This window comes from Sturnus vulgaris, chromosome 7 (genome assembly GCF_052056855.1).
Source record: "Sturnus vulgaris isolate bStuVul1 chromosome 7, bStuVul1.hap1, whole genome shotgun sequence".
Lineage (NCBI taxonomy): Eukaryota > Metazoa > Chordata > Aves > Passeriformes > Sturnidae > Sturnus > Sturnus vulgaris.
Window position 1 is genome coordinate 21,680,520 of NC_142249.1, and position 27,170 is coordinate 21,707,689.

General features: G+C 37.6%; 1 protein-coding gene across 2 annotated transcripts in view; it reads right to left on the bottom strand.

Annotated features, from left to right (window-relative positions):
• Positions 1–253: 253 nt before the first annotated feature.
• MYO3B (myosin IIIB) overlaps positions 254–27,170 on the bottom strand; it is a 189,723-nt gene continuing 162,806 nt past the window's right edge. For both annotated transcript variants that reach the window (XM_088168045.1, XM_088168044.1), the window contains 3 exons: positions 3,157–3,263; positions 2,736–2,782; positions 254–1,457 (listed from right to left, as the gene is read on the bottom strand). In XM_088168045.1, coding sequence (XP_088024171.1) covers positions 1,304–1,457; positions 2,736–2,782; positions 3,157–3,263 — 308 coding nt within the window. In that variant the 3' untranslated portion in view covers positions 254–1,303. The remainder of the gene's footprint in view (positions 1,458–2,735; positions 2,783–3,156; positions 3,264–27,170) is intronic.

Genomic DNA, 27,170 nt, shown 5'->3' on the forward strand with positions numbered 1-27,170 from the left:
TTCTTCTTTTGAACCCTATTCTGGTTTAGGAACATCGTGACTGCACTTGGGTCTCATTTCTCATGCCCCCTTTCCTTGTCCTGTGGTCAAAAAGATGATGCCACTGAACACTGATAATAAGAAATCATGTAGTTTAAGGAACAGGTGTGAGGTGCATCTCCAATAGGAAGATCTATTTGCACAGATCACGGTAAACTCATTGGAGCAGAGATAAAATCAAGGATCATAAAAAAAGAATAATTTTGAGCAAATGTGTAAGGCAGTAAATGTGAACTTTTTATTTCCAAAAGTTTTTGACAAGAGCATGTCTGGAAAAGAAGCAAAGAATGGTCACAGATCAAAATTGTGTTTCTGAACCAGAAATACAAGAGTAAGGTGAAATAGTTGGCTTCTGCCATGGAAACAGTAACTGTCAAAGAATCTCAGTATTCCGTAGAAAGTCACATACTGTTTCATTAAGGATTTTCAAAGAAAGTGATAAGCAAGTAGAAAAATTTGCAGGTGACTTTTTTCCCCCCTGCTACATGCATGAGGGCTGTGGAAAGAAATGTAGGAGTCGTTGGAGCCCAGATATACAGCTTAAGGAACAAATTAAATATTTACATGGATAACAAGAATAACTATCATAACGGTTTCAGTCACAAGGACTATATGAAGCAGTGTGTGAAACATTAGCCTTAAAACTGTTTTACTTCTTATTTGAAATAATTCCTCAAGTTGGACTTATATAGTAAACTAATACTTTATAAGAAAACTATTTGCAACGTAAAATGAGACACAATTGTATTTTGAATTATTTTACGCTGTACATTTTTCTAGTGTTAAAAGCCATACACAGCAGAGAAAGTTATAAAGGACAATGTTTAATATCAGTATAATGAAATACAAAACATTTTCACTATGACCCCAAATTAAAACTTTTAGTACAATGTTCTTTTAATCTAGTTCAGTTCCTTGATCTTACTTTTCACACAGCTCTACCAGCAGTTGTGCCAGCACAACAGAAGGGATGGCACAGGGTGGGAACAGCAGCTGGGGGAGGGGGAAGCAGGAAAGAAGGGTCAGAATTGGATAAACCAACCTTGCTGCTAAATAAATGCATCCATTAACAACATCAACACATACAGGTAGTGCTGCTCCCCTTCACTGAAACTGTTTATAGAAATATAGCTAAATGTGACAGTGTACAGCTGCAAACCCAGGTCTGAATCAGTGAACTAAAGTAACTTTTAAATGTATTATATAAACACACAAACTAAGTTAACTGGAAGAGCTTATCAGCAGGAAAATACTCTTACCAGTATTAGTCAATAGAATGAGGGAGGTTCAGCTTTGAGCAAGACACATCTCTTGAAGGAGGAGATGGAGAGCTGAGAAAACTGTCATCTTCAGGGGTAGATTCAACAGCTGACAACGATTCATAATACTCATCCTCTCCATCCAGTACTTTGATTTGGCTTGAAAGTAAACAAACAACACTCCTTAAATTAAAATTTAGCTCTGTCAATATCTTCAGAAATAGAAACTACTCTGTGTAAAAATGAGAAGCTCTAGTATAAGAATGGAAAAAAAAAAGGACGGGATGATTTGATGAGAAAGATACAGATTTTATACATATTCCAACTGCTATTACATTTTATATTCTGAATGGTTCTGAGGACCAGGGAAATGCAATATCATCTTTCAGCTTGGGAGTACAGACTGACAGAACAACTATTTGCATCAAATGGGCATTTAATTTGAGCAATGTGGCTTTTTTTGTCTGTGTATGTTCCACAAGTGGGATATAATTTTGTTATCATATTTCAGATGATGGTTTGCTGTGAATATAAGCCAAAGACTACATCACCAAATTTTGGGAAAAGCCCTATTGACAGCAAGGGGCTTTCATTTTTCTGTGATGTATGATGAGCACTGCAGTCTCATGTTAGTATTTTTATTCCAGAATACAGACTTTTTTAAACTAGGGGAGGGAGAGAAAAAACAAATCTTTCACAGTCGTGCAAAATTTTGGGCTTTAACCTTGACTCAAAGACCTCTTGTTCATACAGTTACATTTGGAAGATTAATAAAAACCAGAGGGAAAAATACAGAAGGTTTTGGTAAATTTTTGGACTAAATCTGTCTGTAAGACCAAGCACCCATGAGTTCTTTCGGGTCTATGTGATCAGGCAAGGGAATATTTTGGCAATTGTGTAGGAGCCAGCCTAGTGTCTTTTACTTATACCCAGCGTTACATAACTGCTCATGTAGCAATGAGAACTGACTCAGTTCAACAGAGAAGGAGCAACTCCCTTTCGTGCAGAGTGGCCTCTCTGTCAGATCCTCACGTGTGATCCTGCAGGAAGACAGAAGCCCACTGCGAGTGTGCTTCTGGGGGGCTGGCAGGGCTTATGGCACTGTTCGAGGCCACAGGCCTTCAGTTCTAACACACTTCATCTGGCACATTTCACTAGTGTGAAACACACTCAAAAATATGAGCAAAGCTATTTTTCTGGTAGTAATAGTACACAGAGAGACCTGGGGAGCATATTTTTTAAGAATCAGTTCTAGTGTCTGCAGTCAGCAGTACATGCAAGTTGTACATTTGCTTGTGCAGAAAATGTCCAACGTCAATGCACAGAAATATGTTGTTTATTTTTAGAAACCTCTCTAGAAAGTTTTGCATATTCTGTAATATCACAAAGGACTTCTTCTGTTTACAGTTGCTTAGAACTAAGAAGATAGATATTTACCCAAGTTTTCTTGGCTTCCTCTTGCTCCCTTGATATTCTAGAGTTCCCTGTGGAGAGGGCCAAGAACATACAGTCAAAGCAAAGCAGCAAGTCGTTAATTTTTAATTCAAAGTGATTTTGTGTTGAATGCAAGCAGATGCTGATAATATCAGAAGTCACAGCATAATTTTTTTGATCAAAGGGCTCAAGTGAGCCTGATGAAGCATGCATCTTGCTCGTCTTTGATAAACCACATCAATTATTCACCGTGAAGGCAGACATCCTGACATGAAAGCAACAGATAAAGAGCATAAGCACATGTTCAAGACGAGAGCAGAAGAACGTGGGGGTGGGGCTGGAGGGGCTGAAACAGGTATTAATAACAGAATTATTAACTGGAAACAAAGCCAGTAAAACAGCTTTATTGCCACTTTGAACTCACATTTAACTGGTTATAGTACATGTTATCCTCAGGGCTATTCAGCATTTTGGGCTGCTGACATCGTCGACGAGGTGTTCTCAGCTTCTGTTCAAGACAGTTTTCTGAACCTACAGTAAGATAATACAATTTAGTTTTAAGCTGTGCCAGGTGCTGTGAACATCCTAGCACATTTTAGTCTGTAAACAGTCTTTTTTCTGTCCTATTTAGTCCTGGATTTATTAGCAAGTCTGTTCTATCCAAAGTAAGCAAAGAGAAACTTGGGAATCTTTGCTTTCCCTTTTGAAACTTAGTTCAAATGCAAGTTTTTATGCAGACCTTAATTTTCACTTTTTAGCATTTTTTATTCTTCTGTGTATTTATATCACACAGCTCCTTATTCCTTTCATGCTTTTTCTTAATATCTTCTGTTATCTAAGCAGGAAATGAGGTATATTGTGACTAGCTAGGAACGTATCATTCAGCAGCAACAAAATAGTTTTTCTACAGTAGACAGTAATAAAGCCTCTTGACTGATGAGACTTACTCTATTATCAACATTTTCTTTATATAAAAAGGCTACCTTCTTGACATGGCTCTCCATTTAATCAGATTAACTGAATCAGTCTGGAATTACACTTTCTTCATATAATTTGTGATGTGCTGTAAAGTAACAGTTGTTTAAAGTCATCTGGAAAGCAGAATTTAAAGATGAAGGAAATATTTCAGAAGGGTTTCTGAAAAGAACTAACAGCTTCCTAAGTTTTTTTTTTTTGTTAGTTTGGTTTTTTTAAATTTTATTTGGAGGGGCTGTGGTGTTTTTTTTTTTGTTGGTTTTTTTTTTTTTTGTTTGGTTTTTTGTTTGTTTTTTTTGTTTGTTTTTTGTTTGGTTTTTTGTTTTTGTTTTTTAGTATTTCAGGGAAAAGACGTTATGGTGTGCTATATTCTTTTTTACCAGGTATTTTCCATGGTACATACTTTGGATTACAGGGTAACCATTTTCAGGATAAGAAAGTTACTACAAGATACTGTGGGGGTAAGGAAAGGTGATTTACTTTTCAAATGGTTCTCCCAATGCCTTTGACTTTTCTCATATCTCCCTGTTAAAAATTTTAGTGACAGTATGAATAAAAACAGGGTTTGGCAGCACTGAAGGAAAAATATACATTTTATACATTTTCATTCCACGCTGCACTGCTCCTATACAAAAGGCCAGCACAAAGATCAAGTAGCATGAGTTCCTTTAAACATTTCAAAACTGAAGTTAATATGGCTTTTGCAGATGTAGGGCTCTAATCTCACAAATCCATTGACAAGATCTGGCCTTAAGGAGCAGGTAACATTACAAAGGAGGTTTATTAAGCACTCGGGCTTCTAGATTGTACCTGCAATTTGAACGAGGTAGAGGAGATGTTTGAACTTTGGCCTTTGCAGCCAAAAGACTAACTGTTCTGAGAAATTTTCTCTCTTTCACTTTCTTCCACTCAACAATAAAATTTAAAAAATATTAATCTCCTCTCAGTGTGCAACTGCAATGTCTGTGTGGGAGAGGAGCACATGTTCCATTCCATCAGAACACCTGGAAGGGATGGTGGGTTAAACGACCACCAGGGAACTGACTGCAGAGCTGGGTCTAAAATTCAAACGCAATTTTATAAAGGAAGATTATATTTATCCACTAATACAAAAAAACCTTTTAAATAATATACTGCTGCTAAAATAATATGCTGCTTGCTAATTTAATACCTAATGCTTCAATACTTACATTTTCAAGTTAAGCAAACCTTTATATTTTTGCTAAAGAGATTGTGATGGCTGAGTCAGAAGCTTTGCTACTTGCCTGTATTCTATACTACCAGACAAGGCAGAAGCTGTACCAGAAAATACTTCCGAGGAAATTAAGTGCCCAAATATCTGTTTCTTTGAAAGCTTTTTCATTATGATTCAGATAGGATGTAAATGAAATTTTGTTCTCCCTTAAGTCTAAAAATGTTGCAGAAGACCTGTCATAACTGCATTCTAGCCTCTCTCTGCTTTAAAAGTTACTCAAATTGATCTTGGAGCTTTCTCTCTCAGGACAGCAGGGTCTGCAATTTTTGCAAGCAATATTTTCAGTCACAAGGCCATCTGAGTTTCTTCTTACAGCAATATAGTTTTTGAATACCTCTCCATGAATTTCTTTATTCTAGAAAGAGGCTGGTATGAACTCGGGTACTCACTGTTTTGCATAATTTCACACACCTTTCTGCAGCTTGCCAGAAGTAAAAACACAGCATACAAATATTTAGAAATTTTTAAACCCTAAAATAATGTGATGAGGTAGTTTTTATCCTTTCCCCTAAGTGCTCCTGAGGCCTTCACAATTTTTTTTTTCAAAAGACACATACACATAGGCTGGGGTTTTATAATGTCTTTTATTCATTAGGATTCTGTGTCACCAATATTTTGCTCTACCTTTTTATCCTGATACTTAATTATTTCTGTGTATCCTACGGGTGGTCTGCAGCTTGTGTTCTCCAAAGGAAATACCCTTTCAGTGGGCCCATTTGTCTTAGTTGCACACTACATGAACAGTACAAAATCTGGTAACATTTATCATAAACTACCATATCTGGAGAAAATGGTATTAACATGTGCTCAACACTCAGTAGTTGAATAAGCATTTTAAGTGCTGTTCTAAAATATTTTGCTTGATGACAAACTTAAAGCCACCAATAAGAAAAAGGTACTTGTAATTTAACAGCAATAGTAGCAGCACCAGTATCATTAAGAAGGTATTGTCTATACTGCACAGAAATTGTGCCAAGTGCCTTTGGAATGTCCAGGCTCCTTAGCTTGCAACAAATTTGAGACCAGATGAGAGGGTGAGTACATGCACATTCTTCCGCTTGTCCTTTAGCACCACTTTTTAAGAAAGGGATCTGACCCCTTTTTGTCTGGAAGAAAACCTTTTCTTGTAACTCTGAGCACAGAAATTCCTTAGGTTACAATTTCTTATTTGATAAATCCCTTACTGCAGAGCAGAAATAACAGAGTAGGCAAAATGCTTTCTGCCAAGTGCACTATGGCTACTGATCTAAGAGTAGGGTAGCTGAGGTTCTGGGCATCCTCCTCTCACTTGAGCTCAGAGAGGCTGACACGTGCGTGAGCAGGCTCATGTGGATGCTTCTCTAAAGACACCACAAAATTGATGTGGCTCACAGTGAAGGCAAATAGAAACTGGCTACTGGATCAATCTGTTGGAGTAGAAAGTATTTACAAGTAAAGAAAGTGAAGGTGTTTCTGTTCAGTCCTCTATTTCCACTGTTGGCTATCCTTTTTATTTCTTTGATATGTAAGAGCCCAAGCCAAAAAAACATGTCTTGCAGAGCTCAGACAGATTAAAAAGATATTGTTTTTCAAGTGGATGTGAAGTCAAACATTCGAGATACATTTTTATGAACTGGGAATTACAGAGCTGGAAAGCAGTGTCTCCAGGAGAGACTTGGGAACTGCAGATATTCAGCTGAATATGAAATAGACTGGGTGCAAAGAAGAGAAGACCACTCAACAGAAACAGAAAAACAGTTCTATTGTGTACAGAATTATTTTATAAGTGGATGCAATAATGGGCAGAATGTTTTGAAAACAGGAACAATTCGAACTCTGAAAAATCTGCCACAGGACGAAAAATATAAGAAGATTGTTCTACTTTATTCTTTTCAAAAGAAGGTGAAGAGGTGATCTGAATATAGAAGGTGGAGGGGTTTTCACATTTGAAAACAAAAGTCTAGATTAACTAATGGTCAGAAGAAGAAGAAAAATTTAGACCAGAAATACAGCACATACTGAAAGCAATCAATTAGGAGAAAAAATATTTAGTAGTATGATGAAAACTCAGGTTGAGACTAGAAGCTTTTAGGAAAGGCATGTTTTGACTTAAGCAAAAGTTATAAACTATTGAAGATGTGGTACACATCACATCTAGCTTAACAAGAATTAATTTCTCTAATGTGATTTTTATCAGAAGCCTCAGTCTGCAGAAGATCTGTATTGATCTTTTAAATTCTGGGATTAGTTTCTGAATTCCACATGTTTCTTCTTTGTTTTCTTATGGTTGAAATGGAAACATTTTTTTTCAATTAGCCATCATATCCATTATAATGACATTATTAATGACATCTCTTGGCTTGGAGATGATTAGCACATTTCTTATATCTTATCTTATTTAGAAGGATTTTCTGTTTAAAAATCCATCCTTTCCATAAGCTGCAAAGGACTCTTTCAGAAATGCACAAACTGCGAAATAGTAAGATTTAACAAAACTTCAAACTGCTCTTTAGCATTGACTCATGGACTTTTGTACTTAGGATCTGGGCCCTGACCAATACTTTCAAAACAGTAGTGGCAAAAATGTATTTTTTTAATGACTTCCAATGAGGCAGATGTCTTCACTTGATATTCACTGAAGATCTCATCTTAGATGTCCTTATTGTCCTGATTATCTTAGTATTGGGAGTATGGGTACCAGGCACTGGGCAGCCATGTCAGAGGAACAGAATCATCAGATTTTGCTTGCTGAAATGAAGTTAGAGTCCCCATAAACTCTTAATGACTAAACTCTTGCTTCAAAAACCTCTTGATGCTGATAATCTTGACAAACATTGTTAATTTTTCCTATATGGAGAATTCTGCACAGAAATGGTGAGGAAACAGCTTAACTACATTTGGAGCTTGTAAAATAAATTATGTGAATCAGATTGTTTTAAGGGTGCAGCACACCTGGGGCCCTAAACACTGGTTGACATCTTACTTTTTTTGCAAGGAATGCACACAAGGGCTCTTTGCCAATGTGTCAGTGCCCCAAAGAGGCTGTGTTGCCAATTCCCTTGCTGAAGGGAGTTCATCTGCCATAACACATATTGAAGAGTAGAGCTGAGTACACTCATTTTCCTTCTGAAGTCATTTACCCAAAGCAGGTTTGGGAGGGGTTAGTCTTATCTCCTTTTCTGCTCTAGGTGAATACAGAGCTAGTATCACAGGAAAGGTAGTTTTTTCCTAATTACTCAAGGAGATTTAGAGTATGAGAAGGGGCAGTTTGTTAAAGGAAAGGTAATGGGGCCATTTAAGGAATCATATATATTAATAACAGAGTAAGCAAATACAGTAGAGAAATCACTATGACCAAGAAAATAGTAAGTATGTAGCTAATTTCCAATCTATAATATCAGATGAAACATGAAAGTGCAACCCTTAATTATAAGCAAATATTAGCACAGACTCATGGGATCTCATCATAACATCTCAAGGTCTACATTCATGAAAATTTAAGCAATGTTTAAAATCATGTTAATTTGTTCTTTGTTTGTTTCTTTTCCTGCCAGTCTAATTTATTCCAAAAGACTTTGGTTCTCAAGCGTGGATATATTGATCATGCCTATGTAAAGCTTTGTTATAGCCTGGGGAGAAGACTTTTGTGGAAAAACTTGTCTTTGTTCTCCTTTGATAATTTATATGTATTTTGATGTTTTCAAGTTTCCAGTTTTGAATCATTTTTCAAGGCAGCAAGTTAATTTCACTTTTCCTCTTCAAGTCCTGGGCAAATGCAGAAATGACCTCATAGACAATGATAATACACATCCTCCTCCTGGACTGGATGCTACTGGATAATTATGTGCAGCATGTGGACTTCAAGGAACAGCTACATTTTCCTGTGTGCTGTGCAAGCCTGTTCAAGGAGAGGACTCAAGGGGCAAATGATTCTGGTCCCACTCATATCAGTGTTAAATGGGACTGACTGAACATAACTTATGCAGGAAAAACTGCTGCAAATTAACTAGACTTCATGATTTTCATTATTTCAGCTTTATTTATAAAAAGCGTGATTTACAAAGGGCACACAATGCTATTTGGCTATGAGTGCACATACTCACAAAAAATGTGTTTTCCTTCCTTTTCCACTGCCATGATTCTCCATTTGCACAAATTTGTATCATACTTTTAAGTGCAAAACAGGAGTAAACTGCAAAATGGGAGTAAAATGAAAAAGGTGCCTGGGAAGCAGAGTGAATACTCAAGCAGTTAGTCCCCACTGAGCTCCTGCTGCATGTGCCTGCCATACTCAATCCCATCAGCCAGAACTATCCTGCATATACCTGTACTAAGCTGCAGTCAGTGTGACTTTAGTATGAGCACACATTAAGAGTTACCTGGCTCACATCACAGGATATTCGTACATTGCTTGTTAGTGCTACCAACTATAAAACAGAAACAAGGACAGGAGAACAGGTCTAACTGGCTTAATTAAACACATATTCTAGAGTAATCTGTAGCTTCATTTGGAAATAATGAAGTTATCATGTCTATGTGACATACTATAAATTCAATTATATTATGGTAGTTCTGCAAAAATGCTGGAGGCTGATAGAAAATAAACACACAGTCTCTCTGACTTTAATCTCAGCACATGCAAAACCACACCAAGAGACAACAACACAGGATAGGAGAGAATAAAGACCAAGACTCCTTGGCGACTTCAATAAGGTATGTCTTCATTATGCTCTTTTCCCTTCTGAGGTTAGTAAGAGGGAAAAGAGAAAACTATAGGAAAGAGGAAAAAAAATAAACTATTAAGTAAGGTATTGAGAAACTAAGGAAAATAAGAAAGGGAATAAAAACCACTAATGTGAAGCAGTAGAATCTATGTTCTGGCATCAGAGGATTAAATTAATCTAGTAACATCAGGAGCCTGGAGGCATATTGACATAATACTATTAACAATTGTAATTCTCTCCAGAATATTTCATGCTTACCTACCAGTAGCTTCAGATGTCCACAAATTTTCAATAAGGTCATCTATTCTGCTGATATAATGAGATCTAGTATGATGGGAACCATTCCTGCCACCAAATTCCCTTGGTCCCTTCCAGTACATAAGAGTGTCCAGGAATATTTATAGGAGCTGGCATTCTTCATGCTGCTATTGACAAGCCAGCATGGAAAGAACAATAAATCAGATGTGCTTTGAGGAAAACCTCAGCCCTTGCTAACTCACAAAGTATCTTACTCAATCTTCTTCACATAAGTGTTGCTAATGGAAAGGATGGAAAAAATATATACGAATGCTTAGAAAGAATGATTAATCCTTAGCAACTCCAGTGTACTTAAAGCTCTTACCTGGATTCATTGCATAAGAGAAATAGCTTATATTTAATAATTTTCAGTGTCAAGTTCTTTGTGGTCTATAGCTCAAGTGTAGTTACCTGATTCACTGAACACAGAACCTGAAGGAGTAAAAAGTCCTATAGAAATATATAAAATAAAACAAAACCAAGCTTCACTATCACCTTGGATCCCCCCCAACAATTGTGGTGAACTAGAATTCTGTTTATTCAGATGGAGTGTGCTCATAGTGCCAAGAGCCATAGACTGCTAGGGAAATTAGTGTAGCCTCTTTGATGTCATGTGCATCCCAGAATCTGTAACACACTGCTGAAACTGTGAGCATATCCTTTTGTTTATAACTCTAAACAGAACCATTTGAATACACACACTGAAAGAACTTGTAACAGAAGCAATGCATTTTCTTCCACCCAGTGATTCATTACGTACAGCTTCATTTTGGATACTGCAGTTATGTGCAAAGCCATATGCTTTAGATTATAAAGCACACTAAGCAAACCATAAGTTTTTCAAGATGGTATGTAAAGGCTGTTTTTGCATCTGTTTGTTGCCAACGACCCAGATGACACTGTAATTAGAACAACAAATATTTTATGTGAAATCAATCATTTTGCTGTCTCTGAACCCTGAGACAATGGCTTTTAGATACACTTTGTTGAGAAACAAGACCCATAAATAGTTAGAATCTTGGCTTTTTGCTGTTTTTATTCTTTCCAACAGAGTTCTGATCCTTCAGTATTTGTCAGTTCTTTCAGTCTCTAGTGTGAGTGATTTGACTGTAGAGGAAAAAGGCAGAGATTAAACAAAGCATACCAAAGAACTAAACTATCAGTGACTAACACGGGTAAGAGTCAAAGCTGTCAGCAAACAGCACGCTTCTACAAGTATGGTTCTGAAGACATCTTCCTATATGTTGAATACACAGAAGCCCTTATAAGCCCTGCACAGAATAACATCTAATAGCAGGTTCCAGAGGTATGGCAATCAGTCAAAGTCCAAGAGGTTTACACAAATACAACTGTAACTTCAGGGAAAAATAATTCGTGCCAAACCATCTGAATGGCAGAAACTACTTCTGGACAATGCAGAAAACTTAATTGATCATTATTTTTCTTTCCTTCCTCAAACTTCACCCAAGGTAGAAGTTTTTGGTTAACTCATAAAATCATAGAATAGCCTGGCTTGAAAGGAATTTTAAAGATCATCTAGTTTGAACTCCCCTAATATGGGCAGGGACATCTGCCATTATACCAAATTGTTCAGAGCTCCACCCAGCCTGACCTTGAACACTTCCACAGATGAGGCATCTGCAAGTTCTCTGGGCAACCTATTCCAGTTCCTCACCAGTCCTAATATCTAATCTAAACCTATTCTCTTTCAGTTTAAAGCCATTCCCTTTGTACTGAGACTACATTTCCTTGTGAAAAGTTCTTCTCCATCTTTCTTGTGAGCCCCCTTTTTAGGTACTGAAGACTACAATTAGGTCATTCCAAAGCCACCTTTTCTCCAGGTGGAGCAATCTCAATTGTCTCATCCTTTCTTCATTGCAGTGGTGCTCCATTCCTATAGTCAACTTGGTGGCCCTCCTCTGAACCTGGACCAACATATTGATGCCTTTCCTATACTCAGAAACCCAGAGCTGGATGCAGCACTCCAGGTGGAGTCTCACAAAAGCAGAGTAGAGGCACAGAATCGCCTCCCATGATCTGCTGGCATGCTGCTGAGGATGCATCCCACCATACAGCTGGCTTGTGATCTTTTCAGAAGAGATAGTTACTAATGAAAACCAGGCCATTCTGGGTATGCTGGAATTACTACATATCACAGCCTATTTCCTACTTCTAGAGGACCTGGATAATACAATAGCCACCAGGTGATAAAAAATATCTCTCACATTATTATGTGAGTTAAGTGACATCTCTCTCACTGGTTGAGCAATGCCGTATGATCAATACAAATTAATGAAGAACTTCACAGCAGAAAAGCCTACCCAGAGCAATTAAATACAAAAAGATCACTTCCAGATCAAGACATCCCTGAGCCACAAACCACATTTGGCTGGAGACTGTTCTGGGCAAGTATCTCTGCTTGCCCTGCTTTTGTACTATACTCTAGGCCTTTCCTTTTGGTTACTTTAAGAAAGAGAAAATTAGGACAAATAGATTTGGAGGGGACTGGAAATGTTCTTTTTTATGTGTAGGTGGTTTTTTTGTGTTTTTTGTGTATAAGGTTGCTAATATTCAAACGGCCAGGAAAGAGAGCAACTTAAAATATATAAATTCAAGCAGAACAAATCCCTAAGAGACACCTGAAATGGAGGCTGAGGTAACTTCTCACAAGGGAAATATCAGAATCTTCACTGTAAAGATATTTCAAGACCAATTTTAACTGTTTATGGCAGGAAGGTTGTATTACACTTGCCTCTTTGCTAGCAGTACACCAGATCAGCCTGAGCTTCTGGAAGGCTGAAGCTGAAACTCTGTACAAAGATGAAGACAAAACAAATCCAGTAATTTTTCAGTTTTCTGCACATGCCCCATTTTCCCTTCTCAATGAGTTTTTATCTGAGGTACTAGTCCTAAAGCAGAAACACCTATCCTAGGGACATCTACACAGGCATTGTGCACTCAGAGGTTTGCCACGATGCAAGCTTATATCTTCAGCATTATGCCATGGTTGGGAATCAGGCTGTTGATGCAGTTTATTTATTTAGTGAAGTTAAAGAAAATAGGACTAGAAAATCTCAAGTGACAATTTTGACATGCCAAAGTAAAACCATGCACCATGTTGGAGGTATGAGAATTTTTCAAAATTGCTCATAAACAAAAGCTATCAAAAAACTTCTCACAAACACAACCTCAACAATGGTGCAACTCATGACACTTCTGCAGCTATTTCTTCAAAGAATTAGGATGATTATTTAGTCAATATGATTAAATAAATAGCTTTGGTGACTTTGAAGTACAAATCCTAAATAATATCACAATATCATCAATTTTAGAGAGTCTCCAAAACACATTTGGAGCTACTAATACACAAGTTTTCAAACTGCAGATTGTGGATCTTAAGAGCTGCATCTCATGTGCTACTATGCTTCAGAAAACTCACTGGACACTTGGCATTGGTTCATCTTGTTGATTCTAGCTAAGAAAAGCAAAGCATGCAGGGAAAAAGATGAAACAAACATGAAAAGTAAACAGTAAGATTAACTTTTAAAAATAGTCAAAACATTCAGTGCATTAAAGAGGAGTAACAAATCACAAATATCTTTCTAATACTACTTGTCTACAGAGCCAACTAGTGAATTTGCCAAAAATGCATTGTACAACTGTGGGGAGTTAGTCTGTGTGATCAAAAGTAGGGCAGGAGGCAATCTGTAAGTTCACACTCTATTAAGATGTGGCTCATAATGGTCTGTGTTTCAGAGTTGCTGTTGTAGCATATAGCCTGGATACACGTAAAGGTAATCCCTCACCTTCTTCCAAACTGTAATAATAGCATTTTTATCCCATGCCCTCAGAGATTAAGCCACTTGATTGACTTTGAATTCTGGACACACAGGAAATTTGTATTAATTTAGCATAAAGATGAGGCGCAATAAAGGCTCTGTGGAACCACAACAGCATGGTCTCTAAGGTTTTGTTCGTTACAGAAACACAATTTGCATATCTAAAGGCTTGAAACCATGGGTCCATATTGATACAACTAGTATCTCAAATTTGAGTGTAGCAGATTCAGCATATATTTCAAAGAATAAATGGTAGAAGCCCAAGATAAAAGTCTCAGTAGATTTCTTCATTAAGAAAGAAGGTCTTTTTCTGAATTCAAGGTAGTTGGCAGCAGTAACTTTTAAAGGAGATATGAAAGCAAACTTGACTGAAGCCTGTAAAAACACCACTAGGTAGATATTTGCTTCCTAGTGTTGCTACAGTACTTTGGTCTGACATTTGTAAATGTTGGAAGTAAAGGAGATAGCTTGGCTAGATAAAAGAAACTAATGGTGCTGACCTAAGTTCTACACCAATCCATTCATTTAAGGAGTTGCTAAGTGCTACTGAGACCCTCAATTAGTGATAGTTCAGAAGTGATCTACAGATCAAACTCAGGCCACTAAATTCTGAAGAAATATTTTGAAAGAAAAACTGAAGAAACATAGGCAAACTATTCAGCCAATGACAGATTTTGAAAAATAAGCAGGAGTGGAAAAAACCTCCAGGCTTTAAAGATGTCTGTTAACCTGTGAAAGAGCATCTAGGTTTGTTTTTTGTATTACTTCCAAATCCAAATCACAACCTTTTATTGACAACTCACACTATGAATCTAGTGGAAGAATGCTAGACACATAAAAAGAAGGGCTCATCATTTTCAGTGGTGCAGTTCCTTATCCTTCATCTTGAAGTTGTAGATGTGACTGTCCAGTAATACGAAAGAAAAATCAGAAAATGTAGAAGAGCTCTTTAAAGAAAAGTGAGAGAAGTCTGCAAAGAATCAGTAATACTATAGCAAATTTAAGCTATATATTTCATGATAATTAGCAACACCACCTGTAGTAAGAGTTTGGAGAGTGCAAAGCCCACGGAATATTTATAATTTACATCCAGTCTTTCCTAAATGCTTCTAGAGAAAATTCTGGTGAAGATTTCAGCTCACAGGGGCAGAGGAAGATGCACACATATGTGCACATATACAAACACAGAAAGCTGACCTGCTGGTATTATAGTGACTTGCTTATGTGACAGTATGTTGTTAGCTCTAAAACCACTGTTCTTGACAGGGCATAGTTTGCATTAATGTATCAGCTCACTGTATTATATTCCCCTCTGAACACAATCCTTATACTTGAATGTTTTTTAAAATGGTAAATGCTATGGAATTAGTTAGATTCTTCATTTTTCTCAGAAATACACGACTAATTCAAGTGACTTTGATGACATTTCATTCCTCAGAACTGATGAACTCTTCAGAAAAATGCGCACTGATTTCAGGGTTCAAACTGAGGCACTGGAAAGCTGATTTCTAAACCATTACAGTTTACCCCTTCTGGAAAATCAGGCTCCTCCATGGTGTGTTACTGCAGGTACACAGAATTTCTTGTCACTGCAGAAAATACAGGTTAAGTGATTTCTAGATTTTTTTTCCAAAGTTGATGTGGATATGTTTTTCACCTCTTAATTACTACAGGTAATTGATTTTTTTCAACCTCTTTCTTACAAGTCTATACTAGATTCTTGGCTGCTATTGAATGGTGTATCCCTATAGAGTAGCTTGTGATAGAACATCAAAATCTGTTTGTGTCTTGATTCTGTACTTGTGTCTGTGGGTATTGCAGAGTATGCAAAGTTTGTGAATTAACACTTTATTAATTACTGTTCACTAATTCCTTGTGTGAATGACCCACAAAGGACCCCACAGAGTTACAACATGAACAAACCGGGGCATTGCAAGTGTATCTATTGCCACAGAATGCCACTTCTGATTTCTCTCTTTTGGATAGCCAGGAAGTACAGCCATATTAACATGACTCTCTTCCATAACATATCCTACTTCTCAGTAGGACTAATTAGCTTAGGCACGGCACTGCACTCATCCAGCTATACTGCCTCCGGGGTCTGATTCACATCTAGCTTGAGCAGCTTCGCAAAGCACTTGAATGCGTTGAGTTACTATATATCATAAATTTATATTATGACTTACTCTATACTAACTTTCCCGTGGAGACAAAACCTAAAAATCAGCTTTACCACTGTGAACACAGTCAAAGTCTCCTACTGAAGTAATGTTGTAATAATAATGAAAATATCCTGACCCCAGTAGGAAGGCTCATATCCTGAAAATACTAACATGAGTGCACACCTTCACTACTATAACTAGTTCCTCTGAAGCCACCTCCAACACCAAGCATATGAATACAAGGGAAAAATTGGAAAGTATCAGAAAAACATTAACATGGCTTACATAAATAAGAATAAATGAAAATTTGCAACAGAATTTTAACTCCAGTCTTTAGAAAGGCCGCCTTAATTATTCCCATTATTAAAGGGCACTGTGAAGTAAAAGGCTATGGGCAGAGAGAATATGCATTTCTGTTCACTTGTAGAAGATATAGTAAATTCTTTAAGTTCATCATTCAGTTTATCTACACAATACTCAAATTAACTCATGAAGTAGTCATAAGTCAAAGATAATTGTATATATTTATACAATATATCTACTTATACAAGAAGCAGCAGTAGCTTGTGCCACTGTTCAAGAAAGACTTGAGTGCCCAAACACTAGCTGGGAACCTGGGATCACCAAAAGAAGGCTGAGCTCATCAGAGTTCAGTGAAACACCAAGTTAAGAGAGGGTCCAAGGGGACCATGGAGCTGAGAGAGCATGGCTGATTACCTTTTCTAGTTTTGTTTTTGGAATGAAAATAGTCAGAAGCAAATGTTTCATGTCCTATCACATATCACACCTCTAAAGAGGCGGCAAAGTTTGTCCTTCGTGTAGAAACAAAAGGACAAAACCAAAAATCCTTCCTGCACTGTGTTTTTCTTATAATTTTAACGAATGTATGGCAAAGCTGTAAATAAGAAGTAGTCTGCTGCTGCCAAAATGTAACTACAATGGCATCAAAACATATTTCTAAAATCTAATAAAAATAGAACTTTGGCAATTTAACTTAGAGCATCAGAAAAATGTGCTTAATGTCCATGCTCAATGAGAGAAAAAAAGTCAATGATGTCACAAAAACTGACCATGTTTTGGATTCTGGTTTTGGGGTTTCTTTTGATGGTATCAAAAGATGGCATTTGAAGATGAGAAACTATTGAAGTAGCATACAAAGTCAATAAAATGATCTCACTACACTTGCCAATGTGCATAAGGGATTTTATCTTTAAAAATAGCCTAGTATTTAGTTGTCTAAGTTCCAAATGGCATTTTATGGATGAAAATGCCTAAAGATTTCTGAAATGTGTTCCTACTTTTTGGCTATTAGCATTCTATAGCAGGAGAATTTAAACCTTCTTTCAGTTTTGGGTACTCAAGATCACAGGTCTGCATACTTCTAAAGGGAGGAAGTTCCACCTATGTGGAAGGAAAGCATCCCAATAAAAACCACAAAGCACAGCCATTGATAGGCCCTATTCAGGAAGTGCCATGACCAGACAACTGTAAAGTGTCTAACCTGACTTAGAAGTTAATGAGGCTACGTTTTTTTATCAATTTGTTCCCTCACTAATACTGGAATTTTAGGGCAACAGAAACTTTTTCTTCTGAATTCAGGTCACATTAACTAACAGTTTCAGCTGAAATAACATGAAAAAACTTCAGAGATGTTGAAAGAATTCGTTCTGGCATCTCAAAAAACAAAACATTTTGATTTTGTCACAAGGGGACTCCTTTCCCAAAACAGAGGAGGTAGTGCTGCCACCCCTGATATCCAAAAACTCAGTGATTAGGCCATGTTCTTAGATTATGAAAGATGTAGCTTCAAGCACCTCCTTTAAATGATTTGGTACAGGGACCTGAACCCAAACATCACGCTTCTCAGGAGAGTAGCCTAACTACTTGGTTAGAAAATATTCTTAGGTAGGTTTCTCAGCCTCATTTGTTGAAAGTGTCCCACTTTACATAAAGTATTTAAATATTCATTCAAACAGAGATTGAAAGCCAGGTGCTGGCCCCCTTTTTCTCTGACTGCTCAAATTACCAGGATCTCAAGTCATTCACATGCTCTCTGTTTCTGTGGCCTACTTACTATTTAATGTACATTCCACTGATGGGAGAAAGGGGAGAAGGAGAAAATGCTTTCTTCACTGAACTTTAGTATTGGCCTTGGGCATAGTCCAGACCAGTGAGAATGTGGGTCGGTGAAACTTTTGAGCCTTAACTTTGGAAGGATAGTAACATGGAAGGTAAGAAATGATCACTTTCTAACACATAAAGTAGATAAAAATAAAGTAGTTTAATGACAAGAAATAGTATTACTTGAAGGAGAAAGAAGTGAGACATCTGCATCTATTTGTATCCAATGTTTATCCCTATTGGCACAATTAATAAAAGCTATGCATAAATCACAGAAAGTTCATTAAATCCACTGGCTCAGGCTGCTGACTAATTGGTAAATACACACTCAATAAAAATGTAAAATGTATGCCAACTCCACATTGTAAAGCTGTTTTCTAGTTAAGAAGTCTCTGCTTCTCTGTGGCTTTTCCAACAGAGCTTGATTTTCACAGTTATTGATCTCAGGGAAACAATAATGCCCAGAACAGTACCAAAAGACCTTAGAATCAGAAAACAAAAAGCAACTCTATCAGGCTTACAAAGAACAAGAAGTTTACTATCCCATGCCTAGGGCAATTTTCTAACACACCCATGAATTTAAGGTCTGCTGATGCCTGCTCGGTACAGTTCAACAGACTATTTTAGTCACTCTTTTATGAATGTGGCCTTCAGTACTTGCTTCTGCAATGTTGCCTTCTAGTAGTCCAACATGAAGCTATCACTGTCTAGCAAAACTTTGCATCTTTTAAATGTCAATTCTGATAAATTAAAGGTCTGGGAACTACGCAGGCCTTTGCAGACAGGCAACCGAACACTACCAGAATTAGACACAAACAAAAACATGACAGGTATGAGAGTGCCTGAGGCTGGAGAAGGTCACAGAAGACCATCTCCACTCATTTGGAAAGGATGAAGAATTTGTTATCCTCAGAACATTCTCCTATTCAGAAGAGGCCAGCACCCACCCAGCCACAGATTTTTACAGATAGGGAGCCCATAAAAAGGTTTTAATACTTACAATACCTGTGCAAAAATCCATGGAAAGCCTTAAATGAAGGCTCTTTTGCTACCATCACTAAAGACTCTGTGGACAGCCTTCCTGACATCAAACAAACCCAGATGTAGAGAGGCCTTGGGAGTTAGCCCAGTGCTTTGTCTGGGTCTGACCTCAAGTTTTCTGTGTTTACATTTTTTCCAAAACATGATTTAGAACAGATGTCACTGGACACCAAAGCTCTTCTCCAAGGCTGGAGTAGAAAATCACAGGAAAAGAAGGAGATACAGACCAGCTCAACTTACATTAGAATATTCATCTGCATAGCAAAGAGAGGGCAGAATCCACACATCTCCAATTTTAGTTTAATTAGACTCACAATCAAACATCAGTGCTGGTTTCCCTCTATTAAGGGTCAGGCAAAAGGCTTAGTTTGATTTTGAACAGCCTTACAAACAAGTGGAATATTTTCGTTTAGGACAATCTCTGCTGTATTCTCTATTTCTGCCATTGACTTTGGCAGTGCCTGAACAACATATTTAAAAGCACTTGCCTCAAACCACACTTATGGTGTGCATGTTTGAAACAAAGGATGAAATAATGTTGAAAAACAGTATTATGAAACTGATATAGATTTAATAGTGGCTAAATGAAAGAAACGGGAATATGAAACCCCCTTCTTCTCTAGACAATGTGCGGTGAAATAATCTGTTCGCAATGGAGGGAAAAAGCTCAAAAAGAAACATTTGGAAACAATACAATGACATATGGTCCCATATGTTGAATCTATAACACTTCCTAATTCCTTCAGGGTAACATTCACCCTTCTCCTGAACAAATTCCAAATAACTGAGATTTGTCTGAGAGGACTGTAGGAAGGACCAGAATCTTGCCTCCATACACAGACAAGAGAAGACTATAAAGCAGCTTCACTGCAGTTGCCATTTTATCCATGGCTTCAAGCAACACCAAGAATGTTTTTTGATCCCTTTCTAGGTAATTATAATTGCTGATCCATAGGCTCATCCTCATCTCTTCTCCTTGGCTGAGTCTGCTCAAGGCATGTGTTCCTTGTAGGGTGCTCCGTGGTAAGGAAGGCATGTGCTCAGCTTTCTGAATCATACTAGGACAGCAGTATAACTGGAGTTGCTTTAAAAGTTATATATATAGCAAGCTGCATGTTGGTGCTGCTAAGGCATCCTCAGGGCAATTATGCTCTGAGCAGTTTTTGGTGATGCCTTTACAGCCCTTAGGTTTTTGAGACACAGGATTTCCACTCATAATTCCTGGCCCTACGCTGTTCATCATTACCTGGATGAGGGAGGGAAAGAGGAAAAAGCCTGCAAAATCTGGCTACAGGTTTTATCGTCTTAGCAAATAGATTTTTAAGTTTACTGAACACAACTGTTTAAACATCTGTCCAGCAATGAAAGCATCTCATATCCAAATGCTCTGAATTAAACTGTGATATAATAGCCATTATTGGAATTTTATAATATTTTGGTGGCTGCATTACTCAGGATTGAGTATATAACTGCCTAGGTGAACAAATTACTGGAGGTAATTAAGCAGTCACAGTTCTGTTGACTCCTCAGAGCTCTGGAAAGCCAGGCTACCTAGAGCTAAGGTACCTACCTGCAGTTTTCACTGCTGACCCACATGGGTGTAACTTCGCACTGCAATACCTCTGTTTGCACATGAAAGGAAAACTTTCCTTGTAATTCTTATTCTTATACTCCTTGTTCTTGGGTTGTTTTGAACTTCAGATGCTCCAAAGATGGAATATACTGCTATTTGCCTGGTCATTAAAGTGAAACTCAATGCCCATTTTAAAAGTCATTTCAGCTGTTTATTAATTTGCTTCATTTTTGCCATCTCTAGTCTGCTTCAGGTGCTAGTAATTAGCTGTATTCATTGACCTATTTTATTTGTATACAAATAGCTTTGAATTTATATACTATTAAATGTTATGCATTAGTATTTTTGTTCATACTACTTTAAAATTTGTGTTAAATACCATGCCACCCCCAGCCTGCTAGGAAAAGACATCTTTGCATTTTGTTTTTGTGTTTTACCCAGTTGTGGTGGTACTAACAGGAATTACCTGTGAACATTGGAGGGAATAACACTGCAGCAATTGGCATTTCCACTGAAAAATGACCTATGAAATGATGCCTAGATTTTTCAGTTCAGCTGTAATTCATCAATGGAGAGGGGTATTCAAAAGGTGTATTCATGACTGGTATCAGAGGAAGATAAATTGTAACGGATAAGAAATGAGATCAATCAAGTCACTAAAAAAACTTCATTTAGCAGAAATCCTGCTGTGAAATCAGAATAAAGGCAGAGAAGCCTTTGTCCGTGATTTGGCTGGTCAAGGGAACTAGGCAATATGCCTAAATTAAATCAAAATTTTTCATTTAATTTTCCTTTAACTGATTAAATAAAGCACAGGCTTATTATTTCCTGCATTCCTCAAAGATACCTTTGTTCTTCACTTTCTAAGTCAAAGCTTGCATTAAGAGAAGTTTCTAGGGTATTATAGCATGGTTAGGGTTGGAAGCGACCTTTAAGATGGAGTTCTGACCCCTCTGCTACGGGCAGGGACATCTTCCCTGCACCAGCTTGCTCAAAACCCCATCCAACCTGGTCAGTTCCAGGAATGGGGCATCCACAGCTTCTCTGGGCATGCTGATATTCTTAAGCATTACATCCTCCACAAACCAATAAACCTAAACATACACAGAAGTATCTTGCAGAGCCTAGGCACAAGATAAGGAGGCTGAAGAAATTGCAGATGGCTTCTCTGAGCTGCTCTGTAAATTGGCAGCATGTGACATCTAGGAAATACATCTTTCAGCATCAGACACCAGCTACAATATCCTGGCCATGTAGCAGGATAGCACCTAATAGTTTCAATACTTCAATATTCAAAACCTCTTTTATGCTCAGAGATTTGTGAAAAGTGTCTCATCTCACTATGGTTTGCACACATTGACTTCTACAATGATCAGTAATACTTGTATGACACACACAGTTACGAGTTAGTTGTCACAGTCTTCTGGAAGCCTTTTTTCTCAAAGGCAGAAAAATCCACGTATCTGTACTGAGAACCCTGGTTTCAGGAAAGGTGCAAAAATGGCCAATAAAATGATAGTGTGTCCTGCAAAAGATCTGGCTGCGTATGGAAAAAAATGGCTCTGTCAAGTACAGCTTGAATGAGTTTTGTTCTTGAGTATTATTTGAGTTGACTGACATGCTGCTTTGCTACCTTAGTGACCCAGCTGCCCAGCTCAGTAGTGCTGTCCCAATGACAATGATCCACAGCAAACACTAGAGCCTAGCATTCAGACCTGCAAACATGAAATGTTACAAAACCTAGGCTTACAGAAGGAATTTCTACTGCACAGAGATGTTGGAGCTGTTGGGAGACTGTCCTTGTCTTGCAATTGGATTGGAAACCATAGTCTTAAGGCAACACAGGCACCATCCTAGGAAAGCAATGTGTGCTCTAGGATTAGCATCTTTTCAATCCAGCTCTACTCATTTGGGGTCATTGCCAAGTAGAAGTCCACCAGAATATATATTTATTTTTTTTTCTGGAATACAGCTATAAAGCTATCATAAATACAGAGGAGGATTTGATGAGGATGAGGGCTTCAGATTTCTGAGTCTCTCACTAAAAGAAGCAGACATCTTTTAAATCCATAGGCAAGGATTAGGAATTTTGCTTCTCCAGCTGGAGGACAGGGCTAAGAATTATCCAGACAAAAACTACAAATACAGGGAAGGATGTAAAGAAAGCATTTAAATTCAGAACCACAATAAACTCCAAGAATAAACTTCTGCCCAGTACATTTCTAGAGGGCACTAGCCTAACCTTAATGCTGATCCAAGATGAGTTCTATTATCTGATAGATATACAATCAACAGTACATCCTAAATTTATACATAGGTACTACACACACTATAGGAATGAAAAATCTTCCCTCTTTGGGAAATCATTCTGTCTTGATGGGAAAAGATGATTATCCCTCTTCAATAACCATCATTTCCTCTTCTCCAGCTCTTAAAAAGGCAGTGAAGGCATGGCTACTAGAAACCATTTCAAAATCTAAACCAAGATGGGGCTGAAGACGAATGGTATGGGGAGGGAAGGATATACCTATCTGTATATTTATTTCCAAAACTATTCATTGTGCCACTTGCTTACTTCTCTTTGGTTCTTGTCTCTGCTTGTCAAAGTGCTTACCAACAAACTGTTTATCTGGTGTCTACAATACCTCTGTCAGAATGTGACTTGGCATCAGCAGTGTGTCAGCCTGTGCCAGTGACAAGTGATGCTGGTCAGTCTCCCCCCACTGTGATCTATATTACCTTTTTTTTTTTTTTTTAATGTGAACTTGACACTATTAGCCCAACACCAATACTTGGAAAGTCACCTCTCTTCTTCTTTAATATTTGGAAATACTTAAAGAGTTTCAGGAAAATATTTTCATGGAATGTTTGATGTAAAAAATGCTCCAAGGCAGATAGATTTCTCTGGTTAACATTTCAAAATTGCTTCAAGACTGAATGAACCATGTGATGATATACTTCTATGTTTTCATTTTCCAGCTGGAAAATTAAAATGTATTCAATATTAAAAAGGTCTTTTACAAAATACACAAAAACTATTAAAAACAGTACCTGGGCTATTCTGCAGGAAAGTGAACAGAAAAAAAACACATCGGGGATACAAGGCCCTGTAGCCACTCAGCAGTCCACAAAACAACTTCAGTGAGCTTAACCACATCCTTCCTTCCCAGGGAAACCATGACTCAGAAGGCACAGAGCCAATGCACTCTTGCCAGATATTTGAAATGACAACTGAGAAAAAAAAACATTAACTCACCCAGGACAAAGCTCAGGTTCCTCTAGATGGACCCACGCTGGTACCTTTGTGAAATCATCCTTAGACTGACTGCAAGAAGGGGCAGAGTGTGCAAGTGCTACATCTACCTAGTATTTCCTAGAAGAGGACAAGAAACAGATGGGTCTATATCCCCACTTAGCACCTGTCGGATTGGCTAAACTGGCTTTACAGACATGCAGCTGGGAATGTTTTACAGCACTCTCCTTCACATCCTTACTCTAGTTGACTGCATTTTTCCTTCTACATTAAATTGCCTCTTGCATTAAGAAGGCAGTTCCCAGACAACTTTGCTCCATGCTTGCATGGAACAACTGGTACATTCTTGATTCGTGTGGCCGTACCATTTTCTTTAGAATGGTGTAGCACTTTCTGAGTGGATAGAAGACTGCAGAAGAACTGTGATTTGTTGATCTGCTGACAAAACAACTTTGTTCTGACCACTGATCTGGCTGAAGGGAACACAGCAGCAGCACTGGAGGTTTATGCAATCTGCAGAGTATCTTACTACATTCTACAGTAGAATCACTGCCACCTTTAAGCAGATAATAGTCCACTGATCAGAGCCCGTTTTCTCAATCTGTGGAGGGCAAGATTTGCTCTATAGTGATGACTATTTGCTATAGTTATATAGAAACAAATAGGAACCACAGACCTACAGGAAAAAATTAGAGTTTGAATAATGCACAAGACTAAGCAAGATTCAACATTTCAGACTTTTCTCTCCACTCTGGCAGGCTCAGCTGTGTCTCAGACAGCTTTGGTGTACACATATTCTTCCAGGCACAAATGAAGAAAAATCACTCCAATTATTCATAGGTCTTTTTCAGCCTGCTACAGTAATTGATAAAGTTTATTCTTTCACTTACGAGACTCTGTAGTACCAGAAAAACTTGCTATAAGCTCTCCCTGTTTATTTTTCTCATATTTCAAAGGAAACTTTTCATTGCAAGCTAACTCCTCTGTTAAAAGTATACCCTACCTTTTAACATTTATACAAAGACTTAATAAAGAACTGAAGGTCTACAGTCTTATAAATAATGAAGCTCTAAATGTGTCTCCGTGATACATACATGTCTAGCTATGGCTGATTTGTCTGTGTGGAGTGCTAGGTTGGCACTGCACTAAAGCTTCTAACTCTAGTGCAACCAGAGTCAGTTATTCTGAGTACTTGCTACTCTACCAGGAGACACATCCCAAGGTACTCTCACCTATAAATTCCCTAACAGTGAAAGATAAAAGTTTAGTCTAGCCCAAAGACATGGAAAACTTCTGACTCATCTCAACCACTCTTGTCTAAGGTTTTCTTCGAAGGAGATATCAACATTTCCTTCACCTACTGCTACAATCTGCACACAAGACTTGATCCAAATCCAGCAGGGTTGCCATGAATTAGCTATTTTACAGCCTAGACATGTACGCTTAGGCAAGTTAGAAAACACTGGTATTTCAGCTTCTTGGATAATGAAAGGGAATTTCCATATTAAAAGCTGGTAGTAAAGCTGATGGCAGTTTTAAGTTTTAGAACCACACGAGATACTTTGGATGAAATAGATACTACAGTGATACTGTGAAGTACTATGCAAACAGAATTTGGCCCAGCATATGAACCCAGTCTCAGTTAGAATCTGGGCTTGAAAAAAAATTCTTAATTTCTTTAAGAATCAGATCTTAACTTTGCAATGACTTCTTTTTCATCTGCATGCAAGATTTTAAAAATAGGACTGGTGTTTCCTTTAATTAGTATTTGATACAGTATTAATATTCCTATTTATCTTTTACATGCCATATGGATTACATTCTCATTACTTTTGATCTTAATACTTTTAAAATATGTAAATCAGCAGACAGACACCCTCTTTAAAGCAGTGTTTGCACACCACATCTATTATTGCCTTGGGCAAAAAGAAAATATCTGCATTGCTAAAATTCCAGAATTGTGAGCAAATCTTGAAAAATCAGATATTAAACTGATCAATCTAGATGAATTATATAATGACCATGTAAACCGTAGTTGTTTAGATTCAGCTGTACCTAAAAGTGACACTAAAAGTGGCCAAAAGCCATTAAAGAACATGTACTTAAAAGAGATCAATGAATTTAATTTCTGGAAGAAGTATGTTTGCACAGGTTGAGCTAATTCCAGATGCAATGCCTTAGAAGAACACAACAGTTTTTTAAAAAGTCACCTTTAATGAAGACATTAAAACCACAATGATTTATTTTCAAGTTTACAGAAGATACTGTTATCTTAATTAATCTATTGTTTTTCCAACACCATAGCACACTGCTGATGAATAGACTTGCATTTGCATGTATTTCCATCCGTCTGAATGTTATGGTTAAGCAGAAAGGGGAAACTTATGTGACTTATCAATACAAAAAAAGGGCAAAGAGGGTACATGACACTGGCCTCTGTTCACACTGCACGCAATCTCCAATGATATGGGAAGCATTTGGATTTAGTGTTGGATGAATATGGTTCATGAATGTATTCCAACATTCCAAAAGTCTGTCCAATCATTTTACATTTGCTCTTCCTGTAATATATATTTTTAGCGAGCCTTGTCAAACTTCTCTGCCTACATTATACTACTGAAGTGTATGCTGAGAGAATAAATGAAGCAAATGTAGTTGTGGAAACCAGACTTTACTCAGCACTACCATACTCTGACTGAGAGGTGGAGGGAGGATGCTGTGCAGCTGCAACCACATTGCCTGTCCCAGAGCATGTGTGCAGTGCCTGTCCAAGGTATCCACTGCCTACCTTCCAGCCCTGAAAAGTCTGTGCCTGTTGAGAGATACCACATAAAAATTACTGTGCTGATTGAAAAAAAAAATTGCTCCTCAGTATCAGAAAAGGCATTTTTAGGGAAATTTGGCACAGGAGGGTCCATTTAGTTCCTCTTATTTTTATCTGATCTTATCCAAAATCCACTGGATTTACTGGGGCCTTCTCTACTTCTCAGTCTTGACTGAGCTCTGAGTACAGGCCAGAAACCTGACAGCCTGATATATTTAGCACTTCACTTTCATTTTGGTTATTTTAGGAATTTACAGGACAAAATACTGGTGCTAATTCAAATACATGTAAGAGCACACATCACTCCTTCTTAAATTAAATCATGAGGCCATGTTTGGCAGCGTTAATTCCAAATGAAAACATGAGCCTGAGCTCTTTATTCCTATGGCACAACG